Here is an 18,471-nt window from a genome sequence, read left to right as displayed (position 1 = left end):
GTCCACATATTCTATGTCAGAACCGTCCAGAGTAGTGATGCTGGATGGGCGGGAAGGTGTGGGCATCAGTTGAAGAGCATGCATTTAGTTGTACTTGCATTTAAGAGCAGTTGGAGGCCACGGAAGGAGAGTTGTATGGCATTGAAGCTCATCTGGAGGTTAGTTAACACAGTGTCCAAAGAAGGGCCAGAAGTATACAGAATGGTGTCGTCTGCGTAGAGGTGGATTAGAGAATCAACAACAGCAAGAGCAACATCATTGATGTATACAGAGAAAAGAGTCAGCCCGAGGATTGAACCCTGTGACACCCCTATAGAGACTGCCAGAGGTCCGGACCTATAGAGACTGCCAGAGGCCCTCCGATTTGACACACTGAACTCTGTCTGAGAAGTAGTTGGTGAACCAGGTGAGGCAGTCTTTTGCGAAACCAAGGCTGTTGAGTCTGCCGATAAGAATGTGGTGATTCACAGAGTCGAAAGCCTTGGCCAGGTCGATGAATACAGCTGCACAGTATTGTCTCTTATCGATGGTGGTTATGATATCGTTTAGGACCTTGAGCGTGGCTGAGGTGCACCCATGATCAGCTCGGAAACCAGATTCCATAGTGGAGAAGGTACGGTGGGATTCGAAATGGTCGGTGATGTGTTTGTTAACTTGGCTTTCGAAGAAAGGCAGGGGTAGGATAGATTTAGGTCTGTAGCAGTTTGGGTCTAGAGTGTCTCCCCCTTTGAAGAGGGGGATGACCGCAGCAGTTTTCCATTCTTTGGGGATCTCAGACGATACGAAAGAGAGGTTGAACAGGCTAGTAAATGGGGTTGCAACAATTTTGGCAGACAATTTTAGAAAGAGAGGGTCTAGATTGTCTAGCCCGGCTGATTTCTAGTGGTCCAGATTTTGCAGCTCTTTCAGAACATCAGCTATTTGGAATTGGGTGAAAGAGAAATGGGGGAGGCTTGGGCAAGTTGCTGTGAGGGGTGCAGGGCTGTTGACCGGGGTAGGGGTAGCCAGGTGGAAAGTATAGCCAGCTGTAGAAAAATACTTATGTAAGGTTCTTCCAGGAACCCCTTGTATATGGTTCTACCTAGAACCCTCAATGAATGGTCCTGCCTAGAACCATCTATGAAGGGTTTGTTGTGTGTTTGGCTATGCCGGATTGAATGATATGACTTGCTATTCTATAAAATAATTTCTCCATAATTAATATTACTTGATTGAGCTAATCAGGTAAATGTAATTAACTAGAGAGTCGTGCACCACAAAATAATATTTATAGAGCTGTTATCTTCCGAATAAACTCTTAAAGACCTAGTAATATTTTACATCAATAGCAGTCAATATTAATCATCATCTTAATTCAGTCTCATCTGAAAGTTGTAAATTCTTAGTTATCTGCACGAACCCTGGCTAACAAGTTGAACCAGCAATACAAAATTGGGTTTAATTATTTATTTACTAAATACCTAACTAATCACACAGAATTACACATACACATATTTAAATCATAACTTGATTACAAATGATGTCATAAAGGAAAACGTCCCTAGCTGGCAGAACAGATATGACAGCTGGTTACACAAAAGAAAACGGGCTGGGTTTGAGTGAAAGAGCGGGAAGACTGAGGAACAAAGGCGAAGCTGTGCCATCGTAAATACAGTATCTTATGCATTCTAAATTACCGCCCATTTGGAAAAGGAAAATGCAATAAATATTTATTCTGAGCTGCGCTTCGGTAGGTTGGTGGTAGATGGAAGGCCGTGTTGCCCAACCAAGTCCTTTGTCCTTTGAAGAATGTCTCTGCTGGTAAATTGAATACGTTGTAGTAACGTCGTTGTGTGGTAGACGGGATACTCTGTCTGTTCCTTCCTAATCCTCGTTTGCAGCGGCTGTTGCTAACTCAATGGCTAGGAGGTATCACTTCTGTAGTGAATAAGGGTTCAAAGTTCATACCATTCGCAACCAAAGCTCACGCTGATGTTGGCTTCGGTCTGTAGTTATTATCTGAACCATTCTGACATCGGACCGTTGTCCTCACGTCCTCGGAACAGGAGGTTATATTGTCGTCAAGGGCTTATATAGGAGGGGAGAGGAGGGCATGTTTGAAAGGTTTTCTAGCCCATGTCCCTTCACAGGGGCGGGCCACTGATTGAACAGAGCCCTATCTTATGAAAACACAAATCTCACATTTTAGAAGCTAAATCACATTTCATCCCATCATGAATAATTTCATATTCAAACATTTAAATTGAACAACAATTCCATGTGAATCTGATAACTCTGATGTGTAGACTTTCCACTGTAGAGTCATACTCTGATATGTCATCATATCATTGATGAGAATGTCTCAGATGACAACCGAACTGACATCATATTCATTAAGTACCACCGCATATGTTCAATTGGTCGGATTACCAGAATATAGTTAATTTTCCCCCACCTTCTGATGTTCCCAGAATCTCTATGTTAACCAAGGGTTTTTCAAATGTAACATCAGTAGGGTAGAGAGAGGAAAAAGGGGGGAAGAGGTATATATGACTGTCATAAACCTACCCCCAGGCCAACGTCATGACAGGTTCTACCAAAAAACATTTTATCATCTCAAGGTTATTCCTAGAACCATCTATGAAGGGTTCTACTGAGAACCATTTTGTCTTTTGAGGGTTCTTCCTAGAACTAGCCTTCTAATTGTGTTATTTATGACAATACTTATGGCATAAGGCCTTTCTTTGAGGGCCTAGTTACAGTGGGCTCCACAATTACTGGCAATGCACAAACAATACTTAAAAAAATATAAACATTATAATTATAGAGATATACTCAAAATACCAACAGATGAGAAATACTGTACTTTATTAATGTTTCAATGGAACCCACCAAAATAATTTATTGATTTAATAAAAAATCTATGCCCTCCAAATGTAGATTTCACAATTAATGGCACCCTTAAATATTTTAGTAAATAGCATCTACCAAAATTAAACCAGGAATTCAAGTCCTTTAACCTTGTGAAACATTACAGGAAAAGACTCCATGCTGTTATCCTTACCGGAGGTGGTTGCACTAGTACTAAATGAGGAGTGCCAATAATTAAGTATTTTGTATTAAATAATTGTATGATTTTGGTTGGATCCATTGCAACGTTAATAAAGTACAGTATTTCTCACATGTTGGTATTTTGAGTTTATCTCTATAATTACATTGTTTATATATTTTGTATTGTTTTTTATTGTTTGTGCATTGTCAGTCAGGGGTGAAAGTCATTTTGGAGCTCACTGTATACCCTAATACAGTGGTGTTAGGAATCTCCTGGTTTACAGACCACATCAGGCCTGAAAGTCACATTATGCTGGCTTGCAAAGTGATGTTTAGTTCCTATTGGAATCCTGCCACAGTTAAGATATACAACAAGTAGAATTGTTAATCACCCGCAACCTGCATTCAGAATGACTGCCAAGGTAGGGAGGACTGAATAGACAACCTCAATCATCTAAACTGGAACAACCATCTCAATAACAGGTGCTATACATCCAACAGATTGGATTAGTTTAGAAAACTTCATGTTATTTATCTTTGTGTAGCATAACATTTATCAACCAATCAATGTACATAAAAAACACAGAAATTACAGAAATGAATTCTTAAAATCTCCCTGCAATAGAGCATGCTGGGAAATATGATATATAGTTCTATGGAGAACCCTTCTTATCTTCCAAAGACTCCTTCTTACCTTCTAAATAATCATCATAGAGCCCTTTCTTCCAAAAACAGTTATAAGATTGGTTCAAGTTAGAAACATTGTCTTCCAAAAAGGGTTCTACCAATCAAAACGGTTATTGATAGAACCCTGTCTCTCTACAAAGGTATCTGAGATATCTAATGCAGCCCTCATCCTCCACACCCGTTCTGCCAGTCACATTCTGTTAAAGGTCCCCAAAGCCCACACATCCCCGGGTCGCTCCTTATTTCAGTTCATTGCAGCTAACGACTGGAACGAGCTGCAACAAACACTCAAACTGGACAGTTTTATCTTAATCTCTTCATTCAAAGACTCAAATCATGGACGCTCTTACTGAGAGTTGTGGCTACTTTGTGTGATGTATTGTTGTCTCTACCTTCTTGCCCTTTGTGCTGTTGACTATGCCCAATAATGTTTGTACCATGTTTTATTCTCCTACTATGTTGTGTTGCTACCATGCTGTGTTGTCATGTGTTGCTGCCTTGCTATGTTGTCTTAGGTCTGTCTTTATGTAGTGTTGTCTCTATTGTCGTGATGTGTGTTTTGTCCTGTATTTATATATTTATATTTTTGAATGTTTTATCCAGCCCCCGTCCCAGCAGGAGGCCTTATGCCTTTTGGTTGACCGTCATTGTAAATAAGAATTTGTTCATAACTGACTTGCCTAGTTAAATAAAGGTTCATTAAAAAATATATTAAAATATTACCTTTTTTTCTGAGAGGGTAGCTAACCAGAGACTCTGGCTTACTGAAATTAACCAACGTTAGAACAACATTAAATCAACATGACCAGACAAGAGTGTGTGTGCGTGTAGGACCCATTTTTAGAAGTTTTCCACATGTGCCTGTGTGTCTGCACAGCATCCCTTCTGATAGAAAAGGGAGTAGCTGCAACCTTTTCCAGCTATTTCCTCTGGCCGAGGAGCGGCCTGGCTTTTATCACTGGGAACTGTCATACCACACACACACACACACACACACACACACACACACACACACACACACACACACACACACACACACACACACACACACACACACACACACACACACACACACACACACACACACACACACACACACACACACACACACAGCACACACATTACACTACACAGTCATCCCTCTCCTCCACACCACTTTACTGTGCCTCATGTTTGTGTTATGACTATATGACTGTAGCAGCTTTGATCCGACTCAGCCTGTCTCTACCAGGTGGTCTGGGCTTTATATAGTGCCCTAGAAAACACCAGTCAAAGACTCTGGCATGGTATTGTCAGGCCTATTTGGTTGTGGAGATGAGGATTGTACAATTCACATTGAAATGACCAAGTTAATGTCAGAGGTGATTTGAAAGGTTAATGTAATTGGTTTGAATGTTAATATATGAATGTTCCGCTGTATTTTTTTAAACAGAAAGGTCATATTCATTCTGTTTATCAATCCAGTCTCATTTGTTTTAGAGGTATGACATTCCACTTGTGATTGATTCTATCTCTGTTTCGCTCTCTCTCTCCTACTCTCCTCTCTCTCTCTTTCTCTCCCTTCCCCTTCTCTCTTCAACCCTCTTCCTCCTCTGCCTCCTCCTTACAGAAACACGATGCCCAGTTTACTGGTATCCAGTTGGTGGGCATGCTGCGTGGCATTGCGTCGGGCATGAAGTACCTGTCTGACATGGGCTACGTCCACAGAGACCTGGCCGCCCGCAACATTCTGGTCAACAGCAACCTGGTGTGTAAGGTGTCTGACTTCGGCCTGTCCAGAGTCCTGGAGGACGACCCCGAGGCTGCTTACACCACGCGGGTAAGACATGGTGGTCGGGTTTATCAATGAGGAAAGATGGGTTTAATAGTTGTTTTGTCTTAGAGATAGGATAGTATGCACAGCACATGTGCAAGTGTTAAAATCTCGCTTTAATGTAAAAAGTGAGTGTTACATCTGAGTGTCGATTCTAGTGGGGTTAACAGTAATGAGATTGAAATTGACACCACATGCATTAAATAAATGAAGTGTTATTTGAATCACAGTGGAATCAACACTGCATGGTGTTGTTACTCGACTGTGTTGAGTTCATTCCTGTTAAAAAGATGTGAGAGGTGCCTAATGCTTTGCTGCAGGTAGATTTTTACTTTTCAAATACACTTAGGGAGTCACTTGGTATAGGCTTGAGGACTAGAAGTTGTGGAACGCAACAACCGTGTCTCTGTCACTAGCAAATACAGTAATGGGTGGGTATCTCTCACATTCACATGAAAGGAATGCTGGGAAATATGCAAATAAGGATTTACAACCTCCAACGTTAACCCCCCCCCCCCATAATAATGTGTAATGTAACACTGCATCTGTTAATCCCTAACACAAAAAAAGGATTTTTTTCTAAAAAGCAATCCGCAACAAAGCATGCTGGGAAATATGATGAGGCCCCTGCCATGTCTACATAAATTAACTAAAGTAAAATAACTTTAAACAGTCAAGGAGCAGCAACACCACCACCTTGTTAACACTTCGCCAGGTGGTGTCAATTTCAACCCTGTTAACCCCACTAGAATCAGCACTGTAACACTCACAACACTTTTTACCTCAACACCAAGCTTTTAACACCCACAAATTTGCTGTGTATCTCTCACTCCCTTTATGTTGCTCTCTCTCCCCCTCGCCAGCACTCTCTGTGAATACATGCTGTCCATGAGACAAATCACCTCATATGTCACACACACACGTGCACTAACACACACACCGACACACAAACGTCTAGCCTCTCAGCAGTGTGGAGTGGGACAGCCAGCACATAAATAAAATCAGGGTGAGATAACGCCAACATAAATGTTTGTGTTCTCCTGAAGGATCATGGGAAAGGAATGACAAACATAGTAGATAAGTAAAATCAAGAGGGCTTTGTATCCAACCTATCACCATAACAGTGTGTGGTGTGTGTGTGTGTGTGTGTGTGTGTGTGTGTGTGTGTGTGTGTGTGTGTGTGTGTGTGTGTGTGTGTGTGTGTGTGTGTGTGTGTGTGTGTGTGTGTGTGTGTGTGTGTGTGGGGGGGGGGGTCACCTCGTGGCCTGACATTAGTATACAATGCTCTAATAACTGCTTTAGACCCCCATGTTAAATAAACACTCACCAGCTTTTACTTCACTCCCACAAACTCATGACCTGAAATATGCTAATAGACTTCCCCCAGTGTGTCACTAGTAATAGAGCTGAGTTCTCATCCACTCTACAGTTATGAATCTATCAGACCCAGCAGGCCGTTGTCTCTCCCTCCCTCTTCTGTCAGACCACTATGCTGTTCTGTCAGGCACCCTGTCTGTTTGTGTCTGAATGGTGTCATACTGTACCTTCATTAGAGGTATAGTCCTTGCTCTCCTGAGGATGTTTATGTACCCTCACCAGGGATTCAAGAGACAGAAGTGGATTTATTTATTTGTGTGTGTTTGTGCTCGAGTGTGTGCGTGCGTGCGTGTGTGCACATCCGTGTGTGGTGTGTGTGTGTGCTCCTGCATGAATGTGTGACATCACTAGGGCCGAACTCCCTGCCATCGAGGACCTCTGTATCAGGCAGTGTCAGAGGATGGCCCGAAAAATTGCTATAGACTCCAGCCATCCAAGCTATAAACTGTTCACTCTGCCACCATCCGGTAAACGGTACCGAAGAATCGGCTCTTCGACCAACAGGTCTAAATACCCATAAGACTGCTAAATAGTTAATTAACTATTTACACAGACTATGCTGTGTAAATCTTGCACTGACTTTGTGCACACTCACAAGACTATACACTGAGTATACAAAACATTGGGAAAACCTGCTCTTTCCACAACAGACTGACCAGGTGAATCTAGGTGAACGCTATGATCTCTTATTGATGTCACTTGTTAAATCCACTTCAATCAATGTAGATGAAGGGGAGGAGACATGTTAAATAATGATTTTTATGCCTCAAGACAGTTGAGACATGGATTGTGTATGTGTGCCATTCAGAGGGTGAAAGGGCTACACACAAAAATGTAAGTGCCTTTGAACGGGGTTTGGTAGTAGGTGCCAGGCTCACTGGTTTGCGTCAAGAACTGCAAAGCTGCTGGGTTTTTCACACTCAACAGTTTCTCGTGTGTATCAAGAATGGTCCACCACCCAAATGACATCCAGACAGCATTGGAGTCAACATGGGCCAGCATCCCTGTGGAACGTTTTGGACACCTTGTAGAGTCCATGCCCGACGAATTGAGATGGTTGTGAGGGCAAAAGCGGAGGGTGCAACTCAATATTAGGAAGGTGTGCTTAATGTTTTGTATAGCCTAATAAGCAACTAATTCTAAAACACTGAGCAATATTGACATTTTCTAAATGACAAATGACATGATCCTCCGCTGGACTAGATTAAAAATAATACTGAACCGTCCCTTGACTGATATGTAAAAAGCATGACCCTCCCCCATTATCCTCCAGGTAACCATGATGTACATGTTGATCTGGCCCTAATTATTATCTATCCTAATGCCTAGTCACTTTACCCTTCCTTTATGTACATATCTACCTGAAATACCTCGTAGCCCTGCACATTGATCTGGTACTGGTACTCCCTATATACAGCTTCATTGTTTTGTTAATCATTTTATTTGTATTATTATTATTTAACTCTGCATCGTTGCGAAGGTCCCGTTGGGAAGGTCTCGTTGGGAAGGTCTCGTTGGGAAGGTCTCGTCGGGAAGGTCTCGTTGGGAAGGTCTCGTTGGGAAGGTCTCGTTGGGAAGGTCTCATTGGGAAAGTCTCATTGGGAAGGTCTCGTTGCGAAGGTCCCGTTGGGAAGGTCTCATTGGGAAGGTCTCATTGGGAAGGTCTCATTGGGAAGGTCTCGTTGGGAAGGTCTCGTTGGGAAGGTCTCGTTGGGAAGGTCTCATTGGGAAAGTCTCATTGGGAAGGTCTCGTTGGGAAGGTCTCGTTGGGAAGGTCTCGTTGGGAAGGTCTCGTTGGGAAGGTCTCATTGGGAAAGTCTCATTGGGAAGGTCTCGTTGGGAAGGTCTCATTGGGAAAGTCTCATTGGGAAGGTCTCGTTGGGAAGGTCTCGTTGGGAAGGTCTCATTGGTAAAGTCTTGTTGGGAAGGTCTCATTGGGAAAGTCTCATTGGGAAGGTCTCGTTGGGAAGGTCTCGTTGGGAAGGTCTCATTGGGAAGGTCTCGTTGGGAAGGTCTCATTGGTAAAGTCTTGTTGGGAAGGTCTCATTGGTAAAGTCTCATTAGGAAGGTCTCGTTGGTAAAGTCTCACTAGGAAGGTCTCGTTGGTAAAGTCTCATTGGGAAGGTCTCGTTGGTAAAGTCTCGTTGGGAAGGTCTCGTTGGTAAAGTCTCATTAGGAAGGTCTCGTTGGTAAAGTCTTGTTGGGAAGGTCTTGTTGGGAAAGTCTCATTGGGAAAGTCTCATTGGGAAGGTCTCGTTGGTAAAGTATTGTTGGGAAGGTCTCGTTGGGAAGGTCTCATTGATAAAGTCTCGTTGGGAAGGTCTTGTTGGTAAAAGTCTCGTTGGGAAGGTCTGGTTGGTAAAGTCTCGTTGGGAAGGTCTCGTTGAGAAGGTCTCATTGGTAAAGCCTCGTTGGGAAGGTGTCGTTGGTAAAGTCTCGTTGGGAAGGTCTCGTTGGTAAAGTCTCGTTGGGAAGGTGTTGTTGAGAAGGTCTCATTGGTAAAGTATTGTTGGGAAGGTCTCGTTGAGAAAGTCTCATTGGTAAAGTCTCGTTGGGAAGGTGTTGTTGGTAAAGTCTCGTTGGGAAGGTGTCGTTGGGAAGGTCTCGTTGGTAAAGTCTCGTTGGGAAGGTCTCGTTGAGAAGGTCTCATTGGTAAAGTCTCGTTGGGAAGGTGTCGTTGGTAAAGTCTCATTGGGAAGGTGTCGTTGGTAAAGTCTTGTTGGGAAGGTCTCGTTGGTAAAGTCTCGTTGGGAAGGTGTCGTTGGTAAAGTCTCATTGGGAAGGTGTCGTTGGGAAGGTCTCGTTGGTAAAGTCTCGTTGGGAAGGTGTCGTTGAGAAGGTCTCATTGGTAAAGTATTGTTGGGAAGGTCTCGTTGAGAAGGTCTCATTGGTAAAGTCTCGTTGGGAAGGTCTCGTTGGGAAAGTCTACACCCGTTTTATCTCGGAGTATGTGACAAATAAAATTTGATATGATTTGATTTGTGAGGGCAGAAGTGGTTTGTTTTCTGAGGGCTGTGTGTTTAGAGAGAGCTGGCCAGGAGTTGTGTAACTTGGCCAGGAGGTCGTTAGCTTTGGCTCCTCTCCTATTTTCTTCTCTCTGTGCTTGTCTTTTCTTCTCCTCTGTTGGCATGACGCAGGCTAAGCCTTGAGTAAGTTCAGCAGCCCCCTGAGGGTAGACACCGAGCAGGAGAAACACAGGGTCAGCCTACAGGCCCCCTGTCTACCTCTCTCTCTACCTTTATTCCTCTATCCCCTTTTCCCTCTCCCCCAGGAGAAAACAGGGGAGATGGAACAAATGGAACAAGGCCCTGCAGTTCTGGAGGCTGGGGCTAGGACCTAGACCCCTCTCCCATCTCTCTTTCCCTCCCTCTTTATATCCATTTTCAGGTCAAACATAACCTAAAGCAAGTCATGAAGTTGGCTAAATGTATTTCTCCTTCTATTTCAGGATACCTTGTGATCCATTGTTACTTGAAACAAATGACTTTATCTGTTCTTCCCCCCCCCCCCCCCCTCTCTCTCTCTCTCTCTCTCTCTCTCTCTCTCTCTCTCACTCTCTCTCTCTCTCTGTCTCTCTCAGGGAGGTAAGATCCCTATCAGGTGGACAGCTCCAGAGGCTATCTCCTACAGGAAGTTCACCTCGGCCAGCGACGCCTGGAGCTACGGCATCGTGCTCTGGGAAGTGATGTCATACGGGGAGCGGCCTTACTGGGAGATGTCCAATCAGGACGTGAGTACACAGCTGTCGCCAAGAAGACCTAATGAACTTCCTGCTGAGAGAGGAAATGATGCGTAGAGTGACCAGGTGGTGGACCGAGCCTGAGGCCTGATGGCCTGGACAAGGAATACAGCTCTAGCACCAGAGATGACACACACACACGCATACACACACACCCCACAAAAATGCATCATTGTCACTTGAGCACTAGCGCCCAGAGAGAGAGAGAGAGAGAGAGCAAGAGAGAGAGAGGGAGGGAATTGAGAGGGAGGGCTTCTATTATGAGCAGATGCACAGTCAGCACTTCTGCCAGTACAGTACTGTCTCACTGCCAACTCTCCAACTCCCCTGGACTATAATAACACCTCCATCTCTACCACCCACTGACACACTGTACTACCTCCTCCTATAGACTGTCCTGCTGCACACCTAATTATCTCTCTGGCGCTCTCTCTCCCCCTCCTCTCTCTCCCCCTCTCTCTCACTCTCTTTCTCTCTCCCCCTCTTCTCTCTCTCCCTCTCTATCTCTAACGCTCTCTCTCACCCGCACTCTCGCGCTCTCTCTCAAGCTCCCTATCTTTCCCCTTCCTCTCTCCCCCCTCTCTCTCCCTCTCTATTTCTCCCTCTATCCATCCAGGTTATCAAAGCAGTAGATGAGGGCTACAGACTGCCTCCTCCTATGGACTGTCCTGCTACTCTGTACCAGCTGATGTTGGACTGCTGGCAGAAGGAGAGGAACAACAGACCCAAGTTCGAACAAATCGTCAGCATCCTGGATAAACTCATACGCAACCCTGGGAGCCTGAAGATCACAGCCAACACCTCACCCAGGTACTATAAACATCTACACATCATGCTCTCAACCCTGACCTCTGACCCGTGAACCCTAACCAAACCCTGGCAACCAACCCATCATCCAGGTACTATACACAGAGACAGGGTTTTATGGGATATCTTAATTTATCCACCATAAGATCTAAACTTAACAGCTAGTCATACTTTGTTGTTTTAGTGTGTGTCTTTCTCATCCACTCAACCCCCAAACACCTGCCCCTCTAACTTACAGTTGTACCTCTCTGCTCCTCTCCCAAACACCTGCCCCTCTAACTTACAGTTGTACCTCTCTGCTCCTCTCCCAAACACCTGCCCCTCTAACTTACAGTTGTACCTCTCTGCTCCACTCCCAAACACCTGCCCCTCTAACTTACAGTTGTACCTCTCTGCCCCTCTCCCAAACACCTGCCCCTCTAACTTACAGTTGTACCTATCTGCTCCTCTCCCAAACACCTGCCCCTCTAACTTACAGTTGTACCTCTCTGCTCCTCTCCCAAACACCTGGCTCTTTCCTCCCCTTAACACCTAATCACTGCACCTGACTCATTACCCCTCTCCCACGCACCTGGCCCTCTAACTTACAGTTGTACCTCTCTGCTCCTCTCCCAAACACCTGGCTCTTTCCTCCCCTTAACACCTAATCACTGCACCTGACTCATTACCCCTCTCCCACGCACCTGGCCCTCTAACTTACAGTTGTACCTCTCTGCTCCTCTCCCAAACACCTGGCTCTTTCCTCCCCTTAACACCTAATCACTGCACCTGACTCATTACCCCTCTCCCACGCACCTGGCCCTCTAACTTACAGTTGTACCTCTCTGCTCCTCTCCCAAACACCTGGCTCTTTCCTCCCCTTAACACCTAATCACTGCACCTGACTCATTACCCCTCTCCCACGCACCTGGCCCTCTAACTTACAGTTGTACCTCTCCGTTATATGTTATATCCACTCCCCACGCGTTATATTCTCTCCCCACGCGTTATATCCACTCCCCACGCGTTATATCCACTCCCCACGCGTTATATCCACTCCCCACGCGTTATATCCACTCCCCACGCGTTATATCCACTCCCCAGGCGTTATATCCACTCCCCACGCGTTATATTCACTCCCCACGCGTTATATCCACTCCCCATGCGTTATATTCACTCCCCACGCGTTATATCCACTCCCTACGCGTTTTATCCACTCCCCACGCGTTATATCCACTCCCCACGCGTTATATCCACTCCCCAGGCGTTATATCCACTCCCCACGCGTTATATCCACTCCCCACGTGTTATATCCATTCCCCAGGCGTTATATCCACTCCCCACACGTTATATCCACTCCCCATGCGTTATATCCACTCCCCACGCGTTATATCCACTCCCCACGCGTTATATCCACTCCCCACGCGTTATATCCACTCCCCAGGCGTTATATCCACCCCCCATGCGTTATATCCACTCCCCACGTGTTATATCCACTCCCCAGGCGTTATATCCACTCCCCACGCGTTATATCCACTCCCCACGTGTTATATCCACTCCCCACACGTTATATCCACTCCCCACGCGTTATATCCACTCCCCACGCGTTATATCCACTCCCCATGCGTTATATCCACTCCCCAGGCGTTATATCCACTCCCCACGCGTTATATCCACTCCCCACGTGTTACATCCACTCCCCAGGCGTTATATCCACTCCCCACGCGTTATATCCACTCCCCACGTGTTATATCCACTCCCCACGCGTTATATCCACTCCCCAGGCGTTATATCCACTCCCCAGGCGTTATATCCACTCCCCACGCGTTATATTCACTCCCCACGCATTATATCCACTCCCCAGGCGTTATATCCACTCCCCACGCGTTATATCCACTCCCCACGCATTATATCCACTCCCCAGGCGTTATATCCATTCCCCAGGCGTTATATCCACTCCCCACGCATTATATCCACTCCCCACGCGTTATATTCACTCCCCACGCGTTATATCCACTCCCCACGCGTTATATCCACTCCCCACGCATTATATCCACTCCCCAGGCGTTATATCCACTCCCCAGGCGTTATATCCACTCCCCACACGTTATATCCACTCCCCAGGCTTTATATCCACTCCCCAGGCGTTATATCCACTCCCCACGCGTTATATCCACTCCCCACGCGTTATATCCACTCCCCACGCGTTATATCCACTCCCCAGGCGTTATATCCACTCCCCAGGCGTTATATCCACTCCCCAGGCGTTATATCCACTCCCCACGCATTATATCCACTCCCCACGCGTTATATCCACTCCCCACGCGTTATATCCACTCCCCACGCGTTATATCCACTCCCCACGCGTTATATCCACTCCCCACGCGTTATATCCACTCCCCACGCGTTATATCCACTCCCCACGCGTTATATCCACTCCCCACGCGTTATATCCACTCCCCATGCGTTATCCAAGGCATTATTGGTCACGGCACATCCTGCTCATTAGTGACAGCAGTGACAGGAAACACTGTCCTCCACCCTGGGACTCGTTTATCCTTTCCTGGCTTTCAGTTTCTCTATCACACGCTTCCCCTTCTGCTGGCCTTCAATATTACTGACGCTGTCTCTACCTCGCTGTCCAACCCAGGTGCAAGACCTTGGTGGATCTATTAAAGATATAAACCACATTCAATCACATAAGATATCAACCCCATATTATAATAGAGACCTCATAGAAGGTGCTCCTCCACCTCTGTGAATGTGTTAAGACTTGATAGTGGTGTATAGGCCTATAGGGGAGTGTTGTATGTACAGTATTATGGGACAGACCCCTATAGGGGAGATCATTTATTTTGTATAAGACAGACCCCTATAGGGTAGACCATTTATTTAGTATTGGACAGACCCCTATAGGGGAGATAATTTATTTTGGTTAAGACAGACACCTACAGGGGAGAGCATTTATTTAGTATGGGGCAGACCCTTATAGGGGAGAGCATTTATTTTGTATGGGACAGACCCCTACAGGGGAGAGCATTTATTTAGTATGGGGCAGACCCTTATAGGGGAGATCATTTATTTCGTATGGGACAGACCCCTATAGGGGAGATCATTTATTTTGGATAAGACAGACCCCTATAGGGGAGATAATTTATTTTGGATAAGACAGACCCCTATAGGGGAGATCATTTATTTTGGATAAGACAGACCCTTATAGGGGAGATAATTTATTTTGGATAAGACAGACCCCTATAGGGGAGATCATTTATTTTGGATAAGACAGACCCCTACAGGGAAGAGCATTTATTTAGTATGGGGCAGACCCTTATAGGGGAGAGCATTTATTTAGTATGGGACAGACCCCTACAGGGGAGAGCATTTATTTAGTATGGGACAGACCCCTATAGGGGAGAGCAGTATTATCTTTACATTGTTCTCATTATGGACACAAACCTGATTGTATATAGACCCAGTTAGTAGTGACATAGACCACACAGAGGCTGTCATAAACAAACGCTTCCTGTTTCCTGTGTACACAGGACGTTATGAGCAGACTCAATCTGACCCTGCGTGATCAGGCCTCTGAGTACGGACGTTCAAAAGGGGTGCTTGCCCATATTGACCTCAATGCTTCCCACAGTTGTCAGGTGGTGGACCATTCTTGATAAACGCGGTAACCTGTTGAGCATGAAAAACCCAGCAGTGCTGCAGTTCTTGACTCAAACCGGTTCCCCTGGCGCCTACTATCATACCCCGTCCAAAGGCACTATAAATATTATGTCTTGCCCATTCAATCTCTGAATCACACCCATACAAAATCCATGTGTCAATTGTTTTAAGGCTTAGAAATCCTTCTTTAACCTGTCTCCTGCCCTTCATATACACATATACATTGAAGTGGATTTAACAAATGACATCACGCAGCGATCATAGTGTTCATCTGGATTCACCTGGTCAGTCTGTCATTGAAAGAGCACTCAGTGTATTATCTCCCTCTTTCTCTCCCTACACCTCCTGATATTCCTCCTTTCTCTTTCTCTCTCCTTTTTACATGCTGTACAACACCCCTTATCCTCTTTCCCCTGTTTCTTTTTACATGCTGTACAACATCCCTTATCCTCTTTCCCCTGTTTCTTTTTACATGCTGTACAACATCCCTTATCCTCTTTCCCCTGTTTCTTTTTACATGCTGTACAACATCCCTTATCCTCTTTCCCCTGTTTCTTTTTACATGCTGTACAACATCCCTTATCCTCTTTCCCCTGTTTCTTTTTACATGCTGTACAACATCCCTTATCCTCTTTCCCCTGTTTCTTTTTACATGCTGTACAACATCCCTTATCCTCTTTCCCCTGTTTCTTTTTACATGCTGTACAACATCCCTTATCCTCTTTCCCCTGTTTCTTTTTACATGCTGTACAACATCCCTTATTCTCTTTCCCCTGTTTCTTTTTACATGCTGTACAACATCCCTTATCCTCTTTCCCCTGTTTCTTTTTACATGCTGTACAACATCCCTTATCCTCTTTCCCCAGTTTCTTTTTACATGCTGTACAACATCCCTTATCCTCTTTCCCCTGTTTCTTTTTACATGCTGTACAACATCCCTTATCCTCTTTCCCCAGTTTCTTTTTACATGCTGTACAACATCCCTTATCCTCTTTCCCCTGTTTCTTTTTACATGCTGTACAACATCCCTTATCCTCTTTCCCCAGTTTCTTTTTACATGCTGTACAACATCCCTTATCCTCTTTCCCCTGTTTCTTTTTACATGCTGTACAACATCCCTTATCCTCTTTCCCCTGTTTCTTTTTACATGCTGTACAACATCCCTTATCCTCTTTCCCCTGTTTCTTTTTACATGCTGTACAACATCCCTTATACTCTGTTTCTTCTTGTTTCCCTCCCTTTGACCTCCGTGGGACTGAGGCGCTGCTGTAGCCTGTGTAGACTGGCCTTGGGCGGGCAGAGAGGAGGCAGGGAGGAAGGGAGGTTGGAGCTGGAACAGGGGAGATGGAGGGAGGCTGGAGCTGGAACAGGGGAGAGAGGGAGGGAGGCTGGAGCTGGAACAGGGGAGGGAGGCTGGAGCTGGAACAGGGGAGATGGAGGGAGGCTGGAGCTGTAACAGGGGAGAGAGGGAGGGAGGCTGGAGCTGGAACAGGGGAGGGAGGCTGGAGCTGTAACAGGGGAGAGAGGGAGGGAGGCTGGAGCTGGAACAGGGGAGGGAGGCTGGAGCTGGAACAGGGGAGATGGAGGGAGGCTGGAGCTGGAACAGGGGAGGGAGGCTGGAGCTGGAACAGGGGAGATGGAGGGAGGCTGGAGCTGGAACAGGGGAGGGAGGCTGGAGCTGGAACAGGGGAGAGAGGGAGGGAGGCTGGAGCTGTAACAGGGGAGAGAGGGAGGGAGACTGGAGCTGGAACAGGGGAGAGAGGGAGGGAGACTGGAGCTGTAACAGGGGAGAGAGGGAGGGAGACTGGAGCTGTAACAGGGGAGAGAGGGAGGGAGGCTGGAGCTGTAACAGGGGAGAGAGGGAGGGAGGCTGGAGCTGTAACAGGGGAGAGAGGGAGGGAGGCTGGAGCTGTAACAGGGGAGAGAGGGAGGGAGGCTGGAGCTGTAACAGGGGAGAGAGGGAGGGAGGCTGGAGCTGTAACAGGGGAGAGGGAGGGAGACTGGAGCTGTAACAGGGGAGAGAGGGAGGTAGACTGGAGCTGGAATGGTGGAGAGAGGGAGGGAGACTGGAGCTGTAACAGGGGAGAGGGAGGGAGGCTGGAGCTGTAACAGGGGAGAGAGGGAGGGAGGCTGGAGCTGTAACAGGGGAGATGGAGGGAGGGAGGCTGGAGCTGTAACAGGGGAGATGGAGGGAGGCTGGAGCTGTAACAGAGGAGATGGAGGGAGGCTGGAGCTGGAACAGGGGAGAGGGAGGGAGGCTGGAGCTGTAACAGGGGAGATGGAGGGAGGGAGGCTGGAGCTGTAACAGGGGAGAGAGGGAGGGAGGCTGGAGCTGTAACAGGGGAGAGAGGGAGGGAGCCTGGAGCTGTAACAGGGGAGAGGGAGGGAGGCTGGAGCTGGAACAGGGGAGAGAGGGAGGGAGGCTGGAGCTGTAACAGGGGAGAGAGGGAGGTAGACTGGAGCTGGAATGGTGGAGAGAGGGAGGGAGACTGGAGCTGTAACAGGGGAGAGGGAGGGAGGCTGGAGCTGTAACAGGGGAGAGAGGGAGGGAGGCTGGAGCTGTAACAGGGGAGAGAGGGAGGGAGGCTGGAGCTGGAACAGGGGAGAGATGGAGGGAGACTGGAGCTGTAACAGGGGAGATGGAGGGAGACTGGAGCTGTAACAGGGGAGAGAGGGAGGGAGACTGGAGCTGTAACAGGGGAGAGAGGGAGGGAGACTGGAGCTGTAACAGGGGAGAGAGGGAGGGAGACTGGAGCTGTAACAGGGGAGAGAGGGAGGGAGGCTGGAGCTGTAACAGGGGAGATGGAGGGAGGGAGGCTGGAGCTGTAACAGGGGAGAGAGGGAGGGAGGCTGGAGCTGTAACAGGGGAGAGAGGGAGGGAGCCTGGAGCTGTAACAGGGGAGAGGGAGGGAGGCTGGAGCTGGAACAGGGGAGAGAGGGAGGGAGGCTGGAGCTGGAACAGGGGAGAGAGGGAGGGAGGCTGGAGCTGTAACAGGGGAGAGAGGGAGGGAGGCTGGAGCTGGAACAGGGGAGAGAGGGAGGGAGACTGGAGCTGTAATAGGGGAGAGGGAGGGAGGCTGGAGCTGTAACAGGGGAGAGAGGGAGGGAGGCTGGAGCTGGAACAGGGGAGAGATGGAGGGAGACTGGAGCTGTAACAGGGGAGATGGAGGGAGACTGGAGCTGTAACAGGGGAGAGAGGGAGGGAGACTGGAGCTGTAACAGGGGAGAGAGGGAGGGAGACTGGAGCTGTAACAGGGGAGAGAGGGAGGGAGACTGGAGCTGTAACAGGGGAGAGAGGGAGGGAGACTGGAGCTGTAACAGGGGAGAGGGAGGGAGGCTGGAGCTGTAAAGGGGAGAGGGAGGGAGG

The 18,471-nt window shown here is 47.1% G+C and overlaps 1 protein-coding gene across 1 annotated transcript in view; it reads left to right on the top strand.

The window, feature by feature from the left end:
- The window catches only part of LOC109904686 (ephrin type-A receptor 3), a gene marked incomplete at its 5' end in the record, with an annotated part of 44,825 nt that overhangs the window by 14,105 nt on the left and 12,249 nt on the right, over positions 1–18,471 (top strand). Inside the window, 3 exon segments of the mRNA XM_031798693.1 lie at positions 5,327–5,536; positions 10,488–10,637; positions 11,263–11,456. Of these exon segments, the coding sequence (XP_031654553.1) occupies positions 5,327–5,536; positions 10,488–10,637; positions 11,263–11,456 (554 nt within the window).

The sequence above is a fragment of the Oncorhynchus kisutch genome, linkage group LG2, assembly GCF_002021735.2.
Source record: "Oncorhynchus kisutch isolate 150728-3 linkage group LG2, Okis_V2, whole genome shotgun sequence".
In the NCBI taxonomy this organism is placed as follows: Eukaryota; Metazoa; Chordata; class Actinopteri; order Salmoniformes; family Salmonidae; genus Oncorhynchus; species Oncorhynchus kisutch.
The sequence above is the reverse complement of the archived record's forward strand: the minus strand, read 5'-3'. Positions and strand labels throughout refer to the sequence as shown.